The following is a 23,876-nucleotide window of genomic DNA, read 5'->3' on the forward strand; positions in this document are numbered from 1 at the left end:
CGGTTCCCACTAAGGGCACGTACGTCAGTTGCAGTTTGTCCCCGGCCCTGGTTGGTCGTGTGGGTGGCAGCCACTCGATGTGTCCCTTCACATCGATGTTTCTCTCTCTCTCTCTCTTCCTCTCTCTCCCTCCGGCTCTATCTGAACAAAAAATGGAAAAAACAAAAAATGGAAAAATGTCCTCGGGTGAGGATAAAAAAAAAAAAAAAGTAAAGACATAATTTTAAAATTGTGACATCTATTAAGACATATATAAAGCAGAGGATTGTGGTAGATAGAAATAGGTGGGAAGGAGGTCTATTTGGAAAAGGTAGCAGGAGAAGGACCTTCCTGAAGGCAACATCTAAGGTGAGACCAAATGGTTGAGTAGGAGCCGGTCACACAGAAAGCATTCCAGGAGGCAGGAACGGCATTTGCAAAGTCCTCAAGGTTGGAGGGAGCATGGCATCCTTGTAAAACAGAACGCAGGCCAGGGTGGTTAGAGTGTAATGAGGGAGGCAGAGCATTTAGGACAGGAGGTCAGAGAGGGTCCTATGAGTGAGATTTAAAGGTAAGGTATTTGATGGCTGTATTGTTGTTTCTTTGTTTTTCATTAAGAACCATAGGAAGCCTTTGGAGAGTCTGAAGCAGGATTGTGACTAAATTATCTTTTTCAAAGATCATCCTGGCTACTACATGGAGAGTAGATTATAGAAGAGCCAGAGAGAATGACACTTAATTGATATTTTAGATAATAAGCAGAAGTTTGTGAAGAGGACATCGGTGTAAGGATATTACAAGCTGAGGCAGGAAACACCTGGAGGGAATGTGACCTGATTAGAAGGCATGGTACTGGGGTGTGGATGGGGTGCTGTAACATGGACCAATAGTTTAGCAAATGTCGGCTGAATGATAAAATGGACTTAGATGGTAGTTAACTTGTGACTCTATTTTATGTTATTTCTTGGGTATATTTCACCTCCCTGTCTAAATTATAATATTTTTAAGGCAGGGAATCTAATACTTCTTTTTTACCAGTTACCTAATTGAAATTTGTTTAAATTGAATGGCATAGCAAGACTTGAAAATTCAAGATCCAGAGAATGTGTTATAAGAGGTTAAGAGCATAGACTTTTGGGAAAATTGATTTTTAGAGAGAGAGAAGAAGGAAAAGAGAGAGAGAAACATTGATTTGTTGTTCTACTTGTTTATGCATTCACTGGTTGCTTCTTCTTGTGTCCTGACAGGGGATTGGATCCAACTCACAACCTGGCATATTGGGTTAACACTGTAATCAACTGAGCTACCAGCCAGGGCAAGAGTGTCATAGACTTTTGGGTCAGATAGCTTTGGATTCATTTTTGGAGCTCTACACACTGGCTATGTGATCTTTAAAAAGTTATTTAGTGTTTCTGGGCCTCCCATTTCCTCAAACATGAAATGATAAAATCAATACACGCACATTCCTATACCTATATATCTCCTGTGTACACACACATACATACATACATGCATATAGATACACATCTATGCACACATAGATACATATATAACTTTGATTGTATATCATATATATGACATATACTTGTTATTTATGAGCAGCTGGCTCACGTGATTGCAGAGGCTGGGAAGTCCCACGGTCTGGCATCTCCAAGCTGGAGGCGCAGGGAAGCGGGTGGTGTGACCTAGTCTGGTCCAAAGCCCGAGACCCAGGGGAGCTGGTGCTGTGAATCCCAGTCCAGGGCCGGAAAAGATGCGGTGAGACGTCCAGTGAACAGTGAGGCAAGAAAAAAGGAGCAAATTCCTCCTCCTTCCACGTTCATTCTCTTCAGGTGGACCACTGATTCAAATGCTCCTCTCATCCAAAGACCCGCACAGACACACCCAGAAATCATGTTTCGTCTGGATGCCCGTGGCCCGTCAAACTGACATATAACCTTCATAGTCATTATAGTTTTGTGGCCTTTTATTAAAATAATTGGGTTATAAATCCATGAATTAAAACCAAGCCAAACAAAACCTAGTACCCTGGGTTGAACAATGTTGGCAGCATTGTTTTTTGTTCGTTCGTTCGTTTGTTTGTTTGTGTGTTGTTGTTGTAGAAGTCATAGTGAAGTCATAGTAGAAGTAGTAAGGTTAGGAAACACATGGTGGTAGGTTTGGGCTTATACACACACGTATATACACTTCTGTGTATATGTATACACAAATGCACATAAACATATGTATGTGGTACACAATTATTATAGACGTATGACATGTATATCCTGTGTAAATGTGTATCATATATCAGAATATCTATGCACAGCTGTGTGTGTGTGTGTTTTGTAAAGATGAAGAAGTAGGAGAGCTGGTGGTAGGGGTGGCAGAATTTCAAGTTCAAGTGGGGGAAGTGTGGAATGGTAGGAAAAGTGGTCGTGGTGGTCGTGGTGGTCAACACTGTGCCAAGCACATCAGTAAACACAGCATAGTTCTGTCCAGGAGAAGAGACTTGGGTCCAGCTACTCATCCAAGGTCACAGGTAGAGCTGACACTCAGCCCCACAGCTATTTTCCAAAGCCTGAGTCCCCTTATCACCATTCTGCCCGACGGCTTCACTGATTCTTCATCTTTATCGATCATCTAAAATGTACGAGATGGAAGCTTTATTAGCTCATGACAGAAAAATGCCCTTTAAATATTTTTGTGTATGTTTGTGAACCTAGTACAGATCTATTTTAGATAGCATGGATGTAACTTTTTCAAATTTAATCATCAATCATTTAATTCAAGAGAAAGAGTTCTTAGAGTTGAAAGCCCGAAGACAGAGTAGACTTGCAAACGTATTTACTGGGAACAGGAATTTTCCCAGTTTGGGACTTTGAAACGTTCAGAAATTACATGGTCTCATACTTCCTTGTCACCAAGAATCTGTGGAGTGTCACACAGAGCAACTCTTGGCTAAGCCACTCTGGTCTTGTCTCCAAAATGTGTGGTCCATTGAAATAAGAAGTAGAAGAAGCTGGGTGTTCAACTTAGATTTACTCCAAAGAAAATAAACACCAAAGGTCAGCCATCAGAAGTGTTCTGTTCAAGTCTCAATCTTTCTACTTAATGTAAGCTCTTTAGATTTTCCAGAACTGTTTGCAGTGACATTTTTTGACTCACCCTCATGCAAAGTGACGCAGAGGAAGGTGAGAAAGAAAAGGTATCTGTCAGGTATTTCCCACTTGTTAACTCAGCTATTCCTACAGCGACCCTATGAAGTAATCAAGGTTCTGAGAACCTAAGTGACTGCTAAGACCACGCAGCCAGCGAGGGATGGATATGATGAATCTCAGCACAGTGTCTGACCGATAGAAAACCCTCAACCAACAGTAGCTACTACTGTGATGGGTAATTTCTCCATTTGAGCAAGTGAACAGATGTTTGGATGAGCTGTGTGTACTTCTTCAGAGTATGTAGCCTAATACAGATGTTGGCAGAAATTATTCTCCAAAGGAGGGCTGTGTCCCCAGGGTAGACATGGCAAGTGCAAAGAGCATGAGAGGTCACGAGTCCGTGCTTCGGCCAGAGAGAGCCAACTGGTTCAAACATTGAAGCTAAGTCTCCAGTGCCTTAAACATATGAAGGTAAATCTCTAAGGGTCCAAACCAAGAGGGAGAATCTGCTTGTGGAAATCATCTTTAACCCTTGCATCACATTACAGAGCTGCTGCTTCTTCTATGTACTATTTAAATTACCGGAGGTTTCCTATAAGAAAATCAGGAAAATACAGAAGCCTGATGCGATGCCAGTAATGAAAAGAACTTTCCAAAATGAAAACCCCAAACTTATTTTTTTAAGAACACTAGAATCTCTGTCCTCCAATATAATAATATTACTGGCATACTTTTGTAGAAGGCCTGTATGAAGAGGGCAAACATTTCATTCAATCGCCACAACATACCTTTAAAGTAGATTTTATTATTATTTTTTTTTTTATATAGAGCAGGAAACTAAGGATTAAGGGATTTATTCAAAGCTTCATCATTAGAAAGTGGAAGAGCGGGGATACGAATTCAAACCTGTCTGACCCCAAGCTCCAAGTCCGTCGGTAATTCTGTGCTGCCTCCCAGCAATGTCCACAGGTCTGGAGACAGACTATCGACTTAACAAATGTGGAAACAAAGAAATTGAAGCATAGATATATTTAATTCATAGAGTTATTTCTTCCCTGCTATCCAAGTTCTTTATATCGACCCACACTGCATTAAATCAAGGCAGATTTCAGATCTGGTTTTAATGAACCAGAAAGAAGATAAAAGACATTGTCAGATAGCAGAAAGGGAGGTTTAAATATATCCACTGTATCTTTTTTCTCTAACATTAATCCTGAGTCTGACTTTCTGTTAAGACAATTGATCTGAAGACGCCTTTTTTCACATTTGGGTGAAATTCTTTCCGATCATCCAAAGTCAGGTATTTATTCATTTCTGACAAAAGTAGTGTAAGAAATTGATTAGATATCTTCTTTCAATTTGCCCACAAATTGTTTCTTATTAATAAAGTTAATTTACCATAAACCCAGTGAGATTGGTTCAGCCCCCAGAGCATGAGGTACATGGTATAGTCTATAATTTAAGAAAGTTTCTCTTGATTACTTCATGTAGGGGGAGGGGAACAAGATAGTGAGGGGAGAAATTACTGATGCATTAGAGTTTATTATTTTTTCTTATTAGCAAAATGAACTATTCATATGTATTTAAAATATTACAGAAACCACGAAAAAACAAACAAACAAACAAACAAAAAACCTGAATATATCCAAAGTGGCTAAACATTTCAATTCTTTTTAATGATTACAGTTAAATTTTAAGATCTACAATTAAGTCTGATGTTAATCCAAATCTCTATCCACTCCTAAACAATACAAGCCCTGAAAATAATCCCCATTACCTTCTCTCACCATCTTCCATAGTATTATTTAATATTTTAATTCCATTTTATTTTCCAAGTTCTACAAATTAGTCATTGTTTACAGTCAGTATTTATTTTGATTTACCACTTTATTCATTTCTTTGGTCACCATGTTTTATACCCTACTTTATTTCTTGTGCAATTTCAGGGATCTGTGAGCAGTAAATGCATGTATAGGTATTGTATTCTGAAAACATTTTTGTTTCTTCCTCACCCTCAAATGAAAATTTAGCTTGGTAAAATTTTATATTGGCAGAGATCTCTCATTGCTGTAAGATATTACCCACAAGCCCACCATCTACGGTTGATAACGAGAAGTCCATTGTTGGTCTGCTGTTCCTGTCTTTGCTCTCACGCAGCTTTTACATCTTCCTCTTGTTCTTTGTCTTCTGCTAATTTATTACATATGTGTAAGTGTAGATTTGCTTCAATACGTGGGTTCATGAACCGTTTCCATTTTAGAAAAATCTTAGCTATTATTTGACTATTGACTTCTTTTCATCATCTTTTTTCCTTTTAGAACCCCGTGTGTGTGTGTGTGTGTGTGTGTGTGCGCGCGCTCGCACATCTGTATGTTGAACCTTCTCATTCTAACCTCCCTACTGTTAACTTTCCCTTTAATATCTCCCATCTCTCAGTCTCTGTGCTGTCTTCCAGGTAACTTCCTCAGCTCTAACTGCTTCACCAATCCTCTGCTGCGTCCAGTCTTCTTTTCTACCTGTACATTAAAGTTTTTAGGTTAAGAATTGTATTTATTATTTCCATGACTTCTTTCTTGTCTCCTAATCCTCATATTCTTTTTCACACCCTCTAATGGCTTATATTCTTCACTTTATTTCTTGGAACACGCAAAACGCACTTATTGTAAAGCCGCTTCCATGTCATTCTGTGATTTCACTCTCTCACGGGTGATAGCTTCTCCTTGTGGGGTGTGCAGCTTTCGACTCTACGCTTGTGTTCAGGGGGGATTCTTTCTTTTAGAAGCCGTAGGTGAGCAAGGTTGTGGAAGCATGTTGACTGCATTGTTGCAGATGTGCTTTGGACGGGGGAGGGTTGGATTCCAAGCACCCTTTAGCTTTGTGTCTCTGAAGTACACAGACAGTACGCATTTAGAACCCACGCCTGTACTGTGGGGTGGAGTTCCAAGGTTCTGGTTCCTCACAGGTGACTCTTTTAGCTCTGATGGCCATAGTCAGATAGCAGTCTTCCCTGCTCAGACCCTGGGAGAGTGCACCAGTGTGTTTTTAGAATTTGTTTTACGGATGGGATGGTATTTTGTGACTCTGGACTTTATGCTGATGGCTCAGTTTCAGCTTCCTGTTCAGATGAGACCTGTGGCTCAGACTTAACTTCTGACTCAGACATTAAATCCCAGCCAACCAGTCACTAACATCTTTCTTCATCTGGTTCCAATTTTCCTCCAAGCTCCTTGGATGCAATTCTCATTGACGGCTTTAATTGTGAGTTTCCTCGCTCTGTCTGACACTTGGGGTTTTTTACCTTACTGATTTCGAGATGAGTTAGGTGTTCTTTGTGTAAGTCTTTGCATTGTTCTATTTCACCCAGAATCCCTGCGTATTTAGAGCCGGGGTGGTTGCCTTCCATATCTGCTGAGGTTAGCGCATTGGCCAGACATACTTATATTACCTCTCTAATGAGGAGGAAAATGCAAAAAATTTTACATTGTGCTTAAAGAAATGTTCTATTTTAATGAACCTTTTTTCTCCCCACTTCCCAGTGCTGAATTTGAAGAGCCACATAATTACGAGGCAACCATTTCGTATCTGAGACTCTCTGGCAACCCCATTAACCTGCGCACTGCGAAGGAAATTGCTGATTGTAAGTCTGCTAAGCCAATTACTATTGTAACCCCATGTGGAATGAAAATGTGTCAAAAATGGTATTTTCCCTCAGCTCACGATAAGTTTAAACATTCATAGCCAATGCTGCTTTACCATCTAATTTCTCTCTTCTGCCCCCTCGCCTGGTCTCTTAAAAACATCAATACGTGCATTTGGGCATCGGTGCTATCTCACGACTCCTGGTGCTGCCTTCTCTGCGCTCTCATCTGGTCTCTCCTTCACCAATCTTCTTGGAGCCTTTGCCTTTTGTCCTCGAGTGGGAGGGAAACATCAAGATACGGCGATTCATTTTTCTTCCCTGTCCTCCTATACACTCTTCATCTCTCTCCTTACGGTGTCTTTCTTGAATTCCCCTGGTAACTCCATGTGTGGGGAGGGAGATAACACATGAGAATGAGGTCCCTGTGTCTAGCCTGGATAAGAGCACAGGATTCATTTAATGGATCTGACCGCTGGCTCAGACCATCTTCTTGCCTCTGGTATCGCCCAAAGAGCTCAGGGTTTTCTGTGAAAAAGGAGACACTGTCAGGTAAGAAGATGAAGCAGCAGGGACTCATCGCATTTCTGTGGGTTTATAGGTCTGTGTTCTGCCCGTGGGGTCAGTGAGTTCTCTACAAAAGGCGTCCATCCTGGTGCTGGAATAAACAGTAGCATTTACTGAGCTCGTGCGATGGGCCACAGTCCATGTTGGGTCCTTTGTGTACCTCCCTGCTGATATGGCGATGTTAACCCACTTTCGAGATGGGAAACTCAAGGTCAGAAATTGAGATGCACAAGGTCACACAAAGGATTTGTGGGAGCGCTCCAGTGTGAATGTGCTCAGCGGCCTGTGAGGTCCACGCTCTTCCCACCACTTTATGTTGCTTCTCCTTCAAGGAGGTTTTGCTTCCCTGCAAGCAGGATTGGACAGAGATCATCTGGTCCGACCGCTTTGTTGTGTAGACAAGAAGCCCAAGGCTCTGGGAGAGAAAGTTATTTGTCTATAAGATACACCCTCAGGGGAACACATACTGAGAAAGTTGGGGTAAGAGTCAGGACCCACTGACATTCTCTCCCTTTCCCAGGACATAAGGCATGAAAGAACCATGGGAAAAATTTACTTTCTCCTAGATGGGCAAAATCTAGATTTCCCCATATGGCTTGTAAACTGTTAGCCATGAGAAGAGCCACCCCTGCCCCTGTCACCCCGAAAGGTAGCGCTGCTCCACACTCGGTTGTCTGGGATCCTGCATTAGCAAGTGGCTTCTTGAATTCCGACATTCACATGATGACCTAGACCTTGTTAAAACATAGAATTATTCAGTGGCTCTGCCTCCGGACTGAGAGTCTGTATCTCTAACAACTTTCCTGGTGATGCTGATGCTGCTGGTCCCCAAGCTACACTTTGAATAGAAGGGCGGTGGGCCCCATTGGGCTACCTTCCAGCGGCATGCCTTTCTCCAGAGCTGAGGGCTCACCAGGCCCAGGAGATGCTCCGGTGAGGTTCTCCCTCTGGACTACACGAGACCCCGAGAATTCCCTCCCCCCACGTGGCTCCTGAGATCCTGCGTAGATCCTTCCCCTCAGAACAGACCAGGCTACATGGCTGGTGGGAGGGGCATGGATGGGGTTTGGACAGACACAAGGGTCCTCATGGTGTAGGGTGCAGCCGGGGACTGAAAATGGGAAGTTGGTCGAGAGGCCTGCATTTGTCCTCTCTAAGCCTCACATGGTCAAGGTGGGCCTGCAGGGACATCACGTGAGAAACCCAAAGAAACCCACTCACCCAAGAGATTCTCTGTGTACTCACTTCATGGACCGTGCTGCTAGGCAGGCAAGTGTCTAAAACTGGAAGGGGATGGGGCTCAGAAAACAAGCCAGGGATACCACTGAGGAGTGTAGGGCAAGCACGGGGGGAGGGGGAGGGGGAGAGGGCTGCCCCTGCCAGAGGGCGTCCTGTGGGACATAGCACTAGGCTGTGAGTCACTCTCCTGGGCTTGGTGGTTCTGTACATGGGCCCACTCCCTTCCCTGCCCCCTCTAAAGAGACAGGCTATGGGTTACCCTGCGGAGAAAAGACAGAATCGAGTGGCTATTTTACTCCCGCTTGTCCCTGTTCACTGAACTCTTCCATCTTCTTTACACCACGTCCTGGCTGAATGGCATCTGAACCTCAGTTTCTTCATATATAAAATGGGCATAATATGATGTGTCTCTTGTAGAGTTATCCCGGGACTTTGATAAGAGAATATGTCTAAACGAAGTGCAGTTCTGCTTTTGGGCAAACAGAGCAGATATACTTTTCCCTAGTCCCCCTGCGACGTGCAATTAAAACCCCTGGGAAGTTACAAAACAGGTATAAGGGAACCAGAAGACTCTGAAAAGGAAGACAGAAGAAGGGAAAGGACCAGGGAAGGAGAGGTGGTGGGTTTCCTGGTTTCTTCTTGCCTCCTGTCTCCCAGACTTGGAGCTGAAGAAGCCGCAGCCCGGAAGCGTCGGTGGGCAGAGACAGAAACAGCTCCAACCAAAGCCTCCTGTCTCTAGCCAAAGGGGAAGCCTGGACACACAGAAAGCCTCCAGACAGTAACCACCTACTGCAGCCAACGTCACAGGAAAAGACGTGGGCCCATTGTCATTAGCTAGTTAATAATAATAGGAAAGGAGCAAAAGAAAGCCAGACATTATAGGCCTGTCATTTGGACAGCTTCACTGGGAAGCAACAACTTTACACTCCCCAGGGGTCCAACAGAGAGAAGATGCCCAGTGAAGTCAGGATGCCATGGGGAAGATGTATGCCTGTCAGTCACACCTGGGAAGAGAGGTCATTGGCCAGAATGGGCGAGGCCACTGCAAGCACACAAAGCTTTGGGATACTTAATCCCCTGAACAAAGACGTTCACTCTCTTGGTTTCCCTTGGCACGCTTGGCTCATGGTTGGCCCCTGGCATTGTCCCATGTGGCCCATGGCCACGGGGACCCCACACACAATGAACGAATGGACTGCAGCTAGCCTGATGCTGGACTGGACCAGGCTCCCAGAGGAAACTCTGGACACTGGTTTTGATTTTAGCACTACTGAAACCCCAGTTACACTTCTTCTATGACTGGACTAAGGGAAATGGGACTTTGGAAACCCAGGTGTAATTCCACAGGAATAAAGCATTCTGCTCTATCACATCCTCCCATGGGAGCCTCAGGAAATTCCTCTTCTCAGGACATCACAAGGACCTCGCCCCCAACAGCGACTGGGGCGACAAGTCATGCTTTTCTCCAATAACAGCCCACTCCCACAGAAAATGCTGAGTGGGGGGCCTAGATCACCATCCTCATCAGGCAGCAAGGGTGCACCCCAGCCCCTCAGCTGAGACGGCTTCAGAGAAGACCAAGTAGGGAGCTTGGACTTGCATCCCTGCTGAGAGTAACAAATCTCCACCTGCGGTGAAGGTCAGTGGAGACCCCATGGGGAGCTTGAACTCCAATCCCCCACCCTGTAGCAGCAAGGTGCCCCTTCCCTCCTCATTGGGATGGAATCAGAGGAGACCCAGTGAAGAGTCAGACTTTCACGACCACCCAGGAGTTGGTGAAGGAGCGATGACGGGCCCTCCTACCCCTGTCAGCCGGGCAGAAGCAAGTGGGGAGCCACAGCGCCCACTCCTGCCCCGCAGTGATGCAGTGCCCTTTTCCCATCGGGGTCTCGAGGAGGCCAAGAAGTGGGGAACCTAGACTTCTGTCCCCACCCGGCAGAAGAAAGGCGCTCCTCCGCCCCTCGTGCTGCCAGAAAAAGCCAGCTTAAAGAGGGTTAAATCATACTCAGAATGCCCAGGTCTCACCAGGAAATCACTCATCATTCAAAGAGCCAGAAAAGCCTCAACGTGAATGGGAAGAAGTGATCAATAGATGCCAACATAGAGATGAGTGACGTGTTAGGATTTTCCAACAGAGACTTTAAAGCAGCTGCTATAAAAAAATGTTTCATTGAGCAATTAAGACCTTGATTAAAACAAATGGGAGGAGGGGAGCCTTAGTGAAGAAATAGAGTGTAGATGACAAGAAATTAAAGAAAACCGAAATGGAAATTTTAGAACTGAAACATGTAACGAGAAAAATAAAAGGCTCAATGGATGGGTTCAACAGCATAAAGGGAACAAAAGAAGAAGTGAACTTGAATGAAACAACAAAAATTACCCAGTCTGAACAATAAGGAGAAAATAGACTAAACAATAAAATAAACATAGCTTCAAGCTATCCGTGGGATGATAGCAAAAGTCTTAAATTGGTATCTTGGAAAGAAAGGAGAAAGAGGATCCTACTGGAAAGATACCTGCAGAAATGGTTACTGAAAACTTCCCAAATCTGGCAACGAGAAATCAGTAACCAAAAGGTAATGGAAAACTCTCCAAATACTTAGAAACAAAGCAACGCATTTCTGAACAATCCATGAGTCATAAAGCAAGTCACAAGGGAAATCAAACACATGTTTGAACTGAATTAAAATGAAAATACTACATTTCCAAATAAGTGAAACACAGCTTACCCGATGCTGAGAGAGAAGTTTATACATTACAAAAGAGGAAAGGCCTCAGATCTAAGATCCTACCCTAAGGACATAGAAAGGGAAAAGCAAAATAAATCCAAAGTTAGTAGAGGAAGAAAATAATAAAGATAAGAACCAAAATAAATGATACGGAGAAAAGCTAAACAATAGAGAGGAAAAAAATCAATGAAACCAAAATCTTGTTCTTCGAAAAGATCAATGAAACGAACAAACCCCTAGGAAGACTGACAAAGAACCAAAGGAAGAAGATACAAATGAACAATATCAGGGATGGAGCAGCCCTGGCCGGTTTGGCTCAGCGGTTAGAGTGTCGGCCTGCGATCCAGACAGAGGGATGAAGCAGATATGATTACAAACCCTGCAGACATCAAAAGGATGACAAGGGAATCTTATGAACAACTTCACACATAATAAATTTTACAGTTTAGAAAAAAATAGAATGAGTCCTTGAAAAGCACACACTAGCCCTGGCCAGTTTGGCTCAGTGGTTGAGCATCAACCTGCGGACCAGAGAGTCCTGGGTTCGGTTCTCACTAGGGGCACGTACCACAAAAAAAGAGAGCACACACTATTGATGTAAATCAATATTGTTTTTATAATATTAGTAATAATCATCTCGCATTCTAGTGTAAATGAGGTAAAGAAACTTTTCCAAGGTCACACAGGGAGTTAGTACATGGAGAAAGAGCTGAGGACCTGCAAGGCAAGACCATGTGATGAGATGAGGTTGGAGGGATGCTGAGGACCATCTTCTGCTAGGTGTCCTCTTCTCCCAGCTGGGATGAAGCTGTTCAGTGGAGAGAGTTATCTAACTTCATGTGAACAATGAGCGAGGGCTCCGAGGCTGTGGATTGCATTGTCTTATCGTAATTCCTAGTGCCTTCCTGACTTTCTAGGGTACAGCCCTTTGAAGTTTATGTTCCTCTTAGGAGCAAGTTTTTATTTATTTATTTATTTCATCTTTATTTTTGAACGTATTCCAGATGTCCCCACTTTTTTCCCCCATTGGTTCCTCCTCCCTTCTCCCACCCACCTCCTGCTTTCCCCAAACTATTGTCTGTATCCACTGGTTACGCATACATGCATATAAGTTCTTTGGTTTATCCCTTCCCACCCTCTACACCCCTTCCTTCTAAGGTTTGTCTGTCTGATACCTGCTTCTGTGTCTCTGGATCTATTTTGATCCACAGCTTATTTTGTTCATGATATTCCATAAATAAGTGAGATCATGTAGTACTTGTCTTTCTCTGACTGGCTTATTTCACTTAGCATACTACTCTCCAGGTCCTTCCATGCTGTCTCAAAGGGTAAGAGATCTTTTTTTCTTACAGCTGCATAGTATTCCATTGTGTATATGTACCACAGCCTTTTTATTCACTCATCACTGATGGGCACTTAGGCTGTTTCCAGATCTTTGCAATTATAAATAGTCCTGCTATGAATATAGGGGTTCATATATTCTTTCTGATTGGTCTTTCAGGCTTCTTAGGATATATTCCTAGAAGTGGGATCACTGGGTCAAATGGCAGTTCCACTTTTAATTTTTTGAGGAAATGCTACAGTGTTTCCCATAGTGGCTGCACCAGTCTGCATTCCCACCGGCAGTGTACTAGAGTCCCCTGTTCTCCACATCCTCACCAGCACCTGTAGTTTGATGATTTGTTGATAGCAGCCATTCTGGCAGGTGTGAGTATAATGTTGACTGTAGATCTTTCATATATGGCCTTTATTATGTTGAGATATGATCCCTCTGATCCCATTTTGCCAAGCATTTTAACCAGAAATGGGTGCTGGATTTTGTCAAATGTTTTTCAGCATCTATTGATATAATCATATGATTTTTATCATTTACTTTGTTTATGTGGTGTATCATATTTATTGATTGGTGAATATTGTACCAGCCTTGCATCCTTGGGATGAATCCCACTTAGTTGTGGTGAATAATTTTTTTTTTTTTATCCTCACCCGAGGACATTTTTCCATTTTTTGTTCAGATAGAGCGGGAGGGAGAGAGAGGAAGAAAGAGAGAGAGAGAAACATTGACGTGAAGGGACACATCGAGTGGCTGCCACCCACACGACCAACCAGGGCCGGGGACAAACTGCAAACAAGATACGTGCCCTTAGCGGGAACCGAACCCGGGTCTCTCTGTACCGCAGGCCGACGCTCCAACCGCTGAGCCAAACCGGCCAGGGCAATTGTGGTGAATAATTTTTTTAATGTATTGCTGGATTCAATTTGCTAATATTTTGTTGAGGATTTGGCATCTATGTTCATCACAGACATTGGCCTGTAGTTTCCTTTTTTTGTAGTGTCTTTATCTGGTTTTGGGTTTATGACTATGCTGGCCTCATAAAAAGAGTTTGGAAGTCTTCCTTCCTCTTGAATTTTTTAGAACAGTTTGAGGAGAATGGTTGTTATTTCTTCTGTGACTGTTCAGTAAAAATCCCCTGTGAAGCCATCCAGACCCGGGCTTTTGTTTGCTAGAGTTTATTGATTACAGCTTCAATTTCCTTAGTTGTTATTGGTCTGTTCAAGTTTTCTGACTCTTCCCAACTCAATTTTGAGAGACTGTGTGATTCTAGGAATTTGTTTATTTTGCCTAGTTGTCCAGTTTGTTGGTGTATAATTCTTCAGAGTATTTTCTAACAATCCTTTGTATTTCTGTGGTGTCTGTTGTTACTTCTCCTCTTTTATTTTTGTTTTTGTTTATTTGAGATCTCTCTCCTTGTTTCTTGGTGAGTCTGGCTAAGAATCCATCGATCTTGTTTATCTTTTCAAAGAACCAGCTCTTTGTTTCATTGATCTTTTGAATTGTTTTTTTAGTCTCTATGTCATTTATTTCCACTCTGACCTTTATTATTTTTTCTTTCTATTTTCTCTGGGTTTTTCTTTTTGGTCACTTTCTACTTTTTTAATTTGTAGGGTTAGATAGGCTATTAGAAATTTTTCTTGCTTCTTGAGGTAGGCCTGTAATGCTATGAACTTCCCTCTCAGGACTGCTTTTGCTTCATCCCATATATTTTGTATTTTTTTATGTTCATTTTCTCTGATTTCCAGGAAGTTTTTATTTCTTCCTTAATCTCCCTGGTAACCCATTGTTGTTTAATAACATGCTATTTAGCCTCCATGCATTTGAGTGTTTTTATTGTAAATGATTTCTAGTTTCATGCCATTATGATCTGAGAAGATGCTTGATATGATTTCTATCTTCTTTAACTTGTAGAGACTTAGTCTGTGTCCTAACATGTGGTCTATCTTTGAGAATGTCCTGTGTCCACTTAAGAAGTGTATTCTGCAGTTTGGGGGTGTAATTCTCTGTAAACAGCTATTAAATCCATCTATGTAGTGTGTCATTTAGATGGCAAAACTTACCATTGGAGAACTTCCACTTTGTTAAAAAAAAAAAAAAAAAAGCAGCATTGAGTTATCAACGTATTATTAACTACATGTATTATCTTATTTACTAGCTTCGTCAAGTAAGGTGTCTCTGAGCCCCAATTCTAAGAATAATAATATCACCCCCACCCAGTGGCAAGGAGAAGCAACGAGATCATGATTTGTTAATTATTTAAATAAATATATATGGTAAATAAATTGGAGGAAGAAAGAGATAATCATTTTTTAAATTGGGAAAAATATCTATACTTTGAATGGATGAGGCCATCCTCATCATAAGCGGTAATTTTAAATATATTAAGACCTAAACAAAGTTTTTAAAGCAAGTAATAGCAGCAGAATGTTTTGATTTTAAAAACCAGTGGAAATAACAGTGTACAATTACCCAAGTTGACCTACATATTATTAATCATCCACACAGAACTTTAGGTCTGTGTGTCAACAATCACATGTGGGTAGCCCCTAAGGAAAACCTAGGGTTTCCTTTACTTTAATGATGGGTCGTATATTTAGAATAATAATGACTGAGGAATGCAACATGTCATTTGGTCAGTTTTCTAAACTAGAGCTTCAGGAGTTTAGCGGAAAGAGAGAGAAAAGAAATGGAGGGTGGGGATTAGGGAGAGGAGGGAGGTCCTCCTTACGATGTGCATGTATTCATTAACAGTAGGGGACAACTTTATTTTCAGCGTTTTATTTTTTTTTCTTTAATTTTATTTGTTCCATCACCTGTTATTCCCTCTGTGCCTTCTACCACCTCCACCCATTCTCCTGCACCCCTGCAAACACCACAGTAGAGGGAAACTTTTATAGATAACTTTTAAGCAAAGAAAAGCCAAGTTGGTAAAAAAAAAAAAAAAAAAACGCATCAATTTCTATACAATGGTGATCTGCTATGTTACACTTCCTACATAACCTCCTTTAATCTCCCCATTATCTCTGTAAGGTGGGTACCAACTGACCCCGTTTCAATGATGAGTAAGCTGAGGCTCAAAGAAATGAAGTAATCTGTCTGCAACCCCACAGGTTTGGGCTTTGAACCCAGATTCTTGTCACTACTTATGTTTCTTAGGTTGGCATCATGTCATTGAATAAAATCTATAGAACTGAAAAAAAATCAACAGGTATTCAAGCCTGAGTTGGTGGTCGGTCTCCTCGTTACAAGTGGTGCTAAGGGGAACAGGCTCCGGTGGACATGCTATGGCATTCATGTTGTTGAAGTGGGATTTAGAGATTCTCTGGCCATTTTCCTTTCCTCTTCCTTCCCAGTTTGCCTTCTGAGTGCTACCGCTCCATTTCAGAGACTTCTCTTAATCGTGGAGCAGGAATGTTATTTACCCAAACAGGAAACTCAAAATTCTTTAAAATGTTTTCATTGACTTTACATTCCATCCTGGAAATCCCCACAGAAATCAAAACTGTGATCAGTGACCTGAGACTTGCCCAAACCACCTAGACAGAGCCTCACATAGATCGATGTCGTGAAGATCCAGGGAACGGGACTCTGCAATCTGTCATAATGTGTTTAATACTGGGTAATATAAGAAACTGATACTGTAAGAAACTGCCTTGAGATAATTTTTTTCGTGTTTATTTTAGCAACTTATGAAGTTGGAATTGAAGAAGTCCAAAAGGTATTGTTCCCTCTCTTCTTCACAACTTTCTAGCTAAAACAAGTGCACAGAGGTGGTTCCAAAGCAGTTTCTCTTAGGAGGGAGAAAAGGCGTTTGTTTTCGGTTTTCCTCTGGTTTCTGAGGCCCCAGCTCCAGCTGATGAGATTCTGAAGCCTGAGCCCGGTAACATCAGACACAGAAAACGTGTGACGGAATGGGAAAAGCTGATCCTAACTTGCCCCCACCCTTATCCACGGCGGCCAGCACCCACTGGCTTTTCCTAACTGTTTCTTCAGGGGGAAGAGTTCTTTGGTACAAGACGCATTTGTCTGTCCCGTGCTTTCGCGAGTGACCAAACCTTGAAGGCACATTCTCTGGGCTCCTGGTAGGCATGGTGCTAGGGGACTCCTTGGAGGCAGTGTAGCACCTTGTTAGCGCCCAAGCAGAATCACTGGCCTCAGTCCAGCTGCTGGCTGTGTAACCTTAAACCTCCATCTCCTCACCTGCAAAATAGAGATAACAGAAATACCCATGGCTGGGGCCACTGTGAAAATGAATACAAGGTAAATAGTTTATTTTTTATTTTATTTTTTTCCTTTATTGATTTTAGAGAGAGAGAAAGGAAGAGGGAGAAAGAGAAGAAAACATCAATGAGAGAGAACATCAATTGGCCGCCTCCGGCATGCCCTCCACTGGGGATCGCGCCCACAACTTGTGCATGTCTCCTGACCGGGAATCGAACCGGCGACCTCTTGGTGCAAGGGTCGACGCTCAACCACTGAGCCACACCAGCCAGTGCAAGGTAAATAGTTTAACAGGAAGTGCCCGGCACCTGGTCCGTGCGTTTTACCTCTCTGAGCTTCCATGTGTCTTCTGTAAAATGGTGTGTTCTCCACAAGGGCGGGAAGCATGTGTCCTGCGGTAGTAGATGCTCAGTACAGAAGGGGACCAATACTTGTGTCACTGAACTGCTGAAAGAACTAAGTCAGACAAAGGAGGTAAGCACCCAAGACGGCCTGGCACACAGTGGGCACTCACCTAGTGCTGTGACTGGGTCCGTCAAGGTTCTAGTCTTTTTTCACTGGGTACCGTTAGTCTAGATCAGCGGTTCTCAACCTTGGGTCGCCACTCCTTTGGGGGTCGAACGACCCTTTCACAGGGATCACCTAATACCATCAGAAAACACGTATTTCCGATGGTCTTAGGAACCGAGACACTGCTCCTCTATCCGTCTCCAGGCGGGTCCGCCCACATGCAGATACGCCCACACACAACATGAGGAGCTGTATTGAAGGGTCGCGGCATCAGGAAGGTTGAGAACCGCTGCTCTAGATCCTTGATCTTTCTGCTCCAGTTTTCTTATGCTTACTGGAAAGGATGGCTCATTTGTGGATGTGCTTGATAGCTAGAAAACTCTACATGATTATTATTCCTATTAACGAGCACAGAAACATTCTATGGCAAGTGAACTCCCCAAAGGACCACATTTTATCCCATGTAAAACAAAACAGCATGAAAGTATTTTTATTTTTTATTAAATCTTTTAGCCTTCAGTCATGTTTTATGTTCATCTCTGGTGGCTGGAGACGGATGTCACCCTTTCTTGACGACTGTATCTCAGGGGGCTGAGCGGGCACAGTCCACGTTCTTTAGGAGATGCTCCTGGGCCCCTGTGGGTGCTCAGCTCTGGTTGCCTTCACCACCGGTCTGCTGTCATTGTTTTCTGACAGTCGTCATTTCTTTCTACTCAATATCTCCGTGTGTATCGGTGAGTCTCGCGTGCTCAGGCGTGTGTGTACCAGGTCGGTGGTGTGCCAGGCACTGGTACCTACACGGCAGCACTTCAGCCTCACAGTGAGCAGGCTCACTGCTTCCACTGAGCTGAGAGGGCTCCATCGCCTGTAGATGATGTCGTGCAGAGCGAGACGAGGGCCGGCGGGCAGCTTCTTCCAAGGCTGCCTTTCGAGTTGCTGGAATGTACAGCAAATAAAGACCAGCGGTCCCCGAATGAAGGCTGTGGGAGCTCCTGAAGGGAGAGCGTCTGAGCTGCGAGGCCTGGACTGTGTGGCAGCATGTTGGATGCTGGGTAGTCTGTTTCCTTCAGGATCGTGGCCGGATTCCAAATGCCGAGTGGCTATGTTGTCATCACTGGGACACACTTTTAATGGAGCTGACCTTTTATCACAGGTGCATGATCAGTAAGGGAGAATTCCCAGCACGACCTGCACACTTGCCAGTGTGGCCACTGAAATACTGGATTGCTCAAATCTCACCAATTCATACTTCCTCCCATGACTTAAAAGTGTTCTAGGCTACAGATGCTTTCCTGGAAAGGTATGCAGAAAACTGTTTGTTTTTCTAAGTGAAATCATACGTTCCTTCTGGCACACACTGCAATTCAGAAATGCTTGTTTTCTTTGCGGATGGACCTTCAGCTCCACTGGCAACAGTTGGTGAAATTTTCCATTGTAAGTGTCTACATTTGCTGGGACTGAGGTCTCGCCCACCTCACCTTTTTGGTCTCTAATGGTCTGTAACCAAACAGAGAGGGTCGGTGTGTGAAAATGACCATTTTCCTCTTTCTTTTCAGCCTTGGAAGAGTTGTCTCCACCAAGAACTTAGGTGAGTTTTATCTTCAGAAGCAGCAGGGTTCGTCCAGTCACTGCCCCTCTGACGGCAGAGCTACGGTTCCCCGACGGGGCCGCTGGGATCCAGTGCCTGACCTGGGTCAGCACCCTGGGCCCGGCAAGGTACCTGGTGCAAGAAGGTGCTCGGGAATCCATTCCCTCTCACCTTGCTCCAGCCCAGGCTGCTCTCACTCAGCTAACACTTACCGAGCCCCCAGCATGTGTGAGTCACTTGTGAGCCACTGGGACTGTAGCAGTGACGGAAGTCTAGCCGCTACCCCCAGGGACTCCTGGATCAGAGGAAGTGTCACACGATCCAACAGGCATGTAACAATCACGGGAATCCCCAAGCCTTTAACATTTCCCAAAGGCACCGTGTTGCCTCGAGTCTCTGCCTTTGCCTGTTTAATTAACTCACCCCAACTTAATCATCTGGCAGACTCCTCCTGACCATCAAATGCCCCTCCCTCAAGAAGCCTTTCTCGATTCCCCTCCTCCGGGAGAGGTGAGCAGTCCCTTCTGTGCGGTTCCGCTGTGAGGTGCACGTGTTTGCACTAAGGTCACCGTGCACTGTTTGCGGGCATGCCTGTTCGTTCTCGCCCTCCTGCTCACCCTAGTCTGTCAGTTCCTCGTGGGCAGGGCCCATGTTTCCTTGTTCTTGGTATTCCTGGCACCGCTCACGGCTCTCTCTGGCCCAGCGCGGGGCGCTGGCCGGGAGCGGTGGTCTCACCTGCCTCTTCAGAGTCACTCCCCCCTGGAGTGATTTTTACTGCATTCGAATAAACGTGGTTGGTGAGCTCGGGAGGAGCAAGTATCAACATTTCTTGGCTGAGGTCAGAAGCACAGGTGCTGGGTTATGGGGAGAACCTTGCTTCAGCTGGGTGGGCTCCCTCTGTGCCTCTCCATGAGCTCCTGCCTGACTCGGTTCACGAGCCCCACGACCCCCTTTAGCACCTAGCACAGTGGGGACGCATGGCAGGCACATGGCAAATGGGCAATGATTCAGCTCGTTTATTGAGCTTTTACTCTGTTCAGACACTGCTCACTCCCAAGGTGCAAAAATGAATAGAATACGTAATCTCGCCTTTGTTCCAGATGGGAGTGAAGGCGGGCGGTTGGGGTGGGGTTACTTGGAGGGGATAGTGACCACGGAAATAGGGAATGACTGTATAACACTGTCACTGCTACAGAAGTTGTAACGCACAGAGGCGAGGCTCCAGGCATGTTTCCTTGAAGAGTGACAGCAAGGCTGAATCTTGAGCAACAGGTGGGACCTGGCCGGTGGAAGTGGCGGAGTGTGGGTCCCGGGCACGAGGAAGGTGTGAGGCAGAGCGTTGGACAGGGAGGCGGGACAGGAGCCCACTCGCAGTTTGTTCGTGCTTGAGCGTCGCGTGCGGCAGGAACAAAGCTAGGGGACAGCGAGGGCCGGACCCGGGGGCCTGAGCTCCTGACCGCTATTTAGACCAGCCGATTGCAGCCGGTGCGCCGCAAGAATGTCTGAAATATGCAACACTGACAATTCAGGGCACGGACCTCTTCTCCCTGTCAGGGTTCGGGAACCATTTTTCTGCCAAGGGCCATTTGGATATTTATAACATTATTCTCGGGCCACACAAAATTATCAACTTAAAAATTAGCCTGCGGTATTTGGTCAGACTGATTTGCTGAGGCGTGTGGTGTCAGCTGGTATTGATTTCGTGGGCCTTATGTGGCCTGCGGGCTGGATGTTCCCCACCCCTGATTGTCACAAAAAAGACAAAGCTTCCCTGGCCAGTTTGGCTCAATGGTTAGAGCATCGGCCTGTGGTCCAGAGAGACCCGGGTTTGGTTCTGGCTAAGGGCACATACCTGGGTTGCAGTTTGTCCCCAGCCCTGGTTAGGTCGTGCGGGTGGCAGCCACTTGATGTGTCCCTTTCACATCGATGTTTCTCTCTCTCTCTCTCCCTCCCACTCTATCTGAACAAAAAATGAAAAAAAAATTTCCTCAGGTGAGGATAAAAAAAAAAAAAGACAACAGCTAACACTATATAGCTGTCCAGTGTGAACGAATCAAAATTATACCTCTTTTATTTTTATTTTTTGATCAGGTTGGCAAAAAATATAATCCATTTTTTGGTGTGTCACAGAATTTTAGTAAAGTCTATGTGTGCTATGAGATGGAAAAGGTTGAAAATTGCTGCTTTAGACTGGCCCTATCTAATTGAAATATATGCAAGCCACAACTCATTTAAATTTATTCTACTAGCCATATTTTAAAAGGTGACAAAGTTTAAATTAATTTTAATAATATATTTTATTTACCCAGTATATTCAAAATATTATAATTTCAACATGTAATCATTATAAAAACTATTAAAGAGGTATTTGTATTCTTTTCTGCATACTAGGTCTTCACACTCCCAGTGTATTCTGCACTTACAGCTCAATTTGGATGAGACACGTTTCAGGTGTTTAACAGCCACAGGTGGACCAGGGCCCCTGTATTGGATGGCACAAATTTAGACATTATGCTATAGGTCAGGGAGCCCCACGAAAGAGTTTCAAAACAGGGATTCTGTGTCCTCTCCTCCATAAGATCAGTCCTGTACGTCACGGTATTAAATCCAACTTGAGAGTTATTTATGGAGGTCCAGCTGCGTGGACAGTCCTGGCCTGGTCCGGGGGATAGGAAGACGGACTGCAGAGGACATGTACATCAACAAGCAGGTACATGCTTTAGAGAAAACAGCAGCAGTCATGATGGGAACAAGAGAAGAAGTGCTTTGATGAAGAAGAGGACACACAGTTATTAAGGGTCCGTGACCTACCATAGACAATGCAAGGCTTTCCACATTTTCATAGCTCCTCATTCTCATGGCAATTAGCGTTGTGACCTTCCACGTATAGATGAGGTTTGCTTTCTAGGAAGGTTCATCTCAGACGTTTCGAAAGAGGGACAGCAGGGATTGGAATTCAGCCCTCACGTCACAGCCCCGCGTTCATCGTAGAAAACCAATAAATGGCCTTCTTGGTGGACATGCATGCTCAGTAATTAGATTTATCAATAAATGCCTTAAAATGCTTCCCGTTGTCTTATAGAATAGCCCCCTTTCCTGGTGTTTCTCCCTCCTTCATGCCTGCCTCTTCTTGAACTGGAGGGCTCTTCCTCTGCCTCCATCAAACGTGGTTGTAGAACTATCGAGTCCACGGCAGTGCTGGAGCCGGAGCTTCTCACATGGACGCTGCTGCTCCCCAGCACCGTGCCCTGGGTGCTGCTCCTCACTGCTCTCCCCCCCGCCCCTCCCTCCTCGCTCCTCTGCCGGGCCAAAGTGCCGGGAGGGAGCAGGGGGCTGTGGTGGAGAAGAGCAGGGGACAGATCACGTGGGACTTAAGTTCCAGCCTACAGGCAATGAGGAGTTATAGGGGACTTCGAGCAGGAATTCACTCTGGCGTTAACTGGGACAGGCAGAAACTCAGAGAAACTGTTTATGGTTGACCTTGGTCCCCCTCATCTTTAAAAACAGATGAAGAGCCCTGGCCAGTTTGGCTCAGTGGTTAGAGCGTCGGCCTGCGGTCCGGAGAGACCCGGGTTCGGTTCCCGCTAAGGGCATGTACCTCGGTTGCAGTTTGTCCCCGGCCCTGGTTGGTCGTGCGGGTGGCAGCCACTCAATGTGTCCCTTCACGTCAATGTTTCTCTCTCTCTCTGTTCCTCTCTCTCCCTCCCGCTCTATCTGAACAAAAAATGGAAAAATATCCTCGGGTGAGGATAAAAAAATAAAATAAAATAAAATAAAATAAATAAATAAAAACAGATGAAGAGGGATTCACGTCTGTTTGAATTCATTATCCCCATTCATGTCCTTTAGGATTAAGTGCTACACTGTCATCCCGACACTCTAAACTTCACTCTTTCCTTCACATCGCAGCCCTAAATATGAAGATAAAAAAATGAAGAACAGAGAGCCACGTGAACTGGAACTTCAAAAAACAGAAAAGGATCTACATGCAGACCATCCTTTCAAGGTATCCGCATTCTAGGTCCAGTCCAGCGTGTAACGGGATCCGTTCATGGGGTGACTTTTAGAGGGGAGACATGCAGCTCTCAGAGAGACAAAGTCAGAATCCGCGGTGGGTTGTGTCAGGTTCACATCTCACCGAAGATGTGAACCTGTCGATACGCAGAGCGGTAGCCTCAGGTCTCCCAGGCCGTAGCACGAGGCAGGGCCGGGACCAGGGTGAGGTCAGCAAGTCACCCAGTGGGCAGATACAAAGAGACGTTCAGTGCCGGCCCCGCACTTGCAGGAGTCTGGAGGGAAGGTTCTGTGCTCTGAAGCCCTGCTCAGACGACTGACTTTGTCTCAGCTCCGTCAACTCATCTGTAAAATGAGAAAATAATCCCACCCAAGTACCAGCCCATTCCTGTCCTCAATCATGATGATAAAAGGAAATAATGTACATGAAGTGCCTTGTAAGGCATAAGCTACCATAAAAACAAAATGTATTATTGTTGCCTATTAATTAATTGATTGATTATTTGATATTATTTATTGATAGTAAATACTGTATATGTGTGTGTATTGATATCCAGTTGAACTGTTCCCTCCAAAGTGACTGGAAGCTTAAACAGTAGATTCTACCAGGGCTACTACCAGTGCTTAAAACCTTCTAGATACCTGTATAATGTCTACCTGTGTAGATACCTTATAATATCAAATTGTTCCCGTTTCACTGCAGGGACTGGGGAAATCAAGGTACGTGTTGGTGGTGCTAGCTTAAACTGGTGTGTTGGACCCAGGGCCAGGCTGGACCAGGTTAGGTATTTACAGGGTATCACAGAGCAGCATAATTCCGAGAAGTGAGTCACCAATTATGAAAGACAGGCACCAGAGCCAGGGAAGGAGCCTCGCGTGTCAAGGTCAGAGGGCAGGGGCAAGGCCATAAATGAGT

General features: G+C 44.4%; 1 protein-coding gene across 1 annotated transcript in view; it reads left to right on the forward strand.

Annotated features, from left to right (window-relative positions):
• Positions 1–23,876, forward strand: part of FYB2 (FYN binding protein 2) — a 105,826-nt gene that overhangs the window by 53,870 nt on the left and 28,080 nt on the right. The window contains exons 5-8 of the mRNA XM_036256792.1: positions 6,656–6,756; positions 16,311–16,345; positions 18,915–18,946; positions 22,856–22,952. Of these exons, the coding sequence (XP_036112685.1) occupies positions 6,656–6,756; positions 16,311–16,345; positions 18,915–18,946; positions 22,856–22,952 (265 nt within the window). The remainder of the gene's footprint in view (positions 1–6,655; positions 6,757–16,310; positions 16,346–18,914; positions 18,947–22,855; positions 22,953–23,876) is intronic.

The sequence above is a fragment of the Molossus molossus genome, unplaced genomic scaffold (genome assembly GCF_014108415.1).
Source record: "Molossus molossus isolate mMolMol1 unplaced genomic scaffold, mMolMol1.p scaffold_m16_p_12, whole genome shotgun sequence".
Taxonomy (NCBI): Eukaryota; Metazoa; Chordata; class Mammalia; order Chiroptera; family Molossidae; genus Molossus; species Molossus molossus.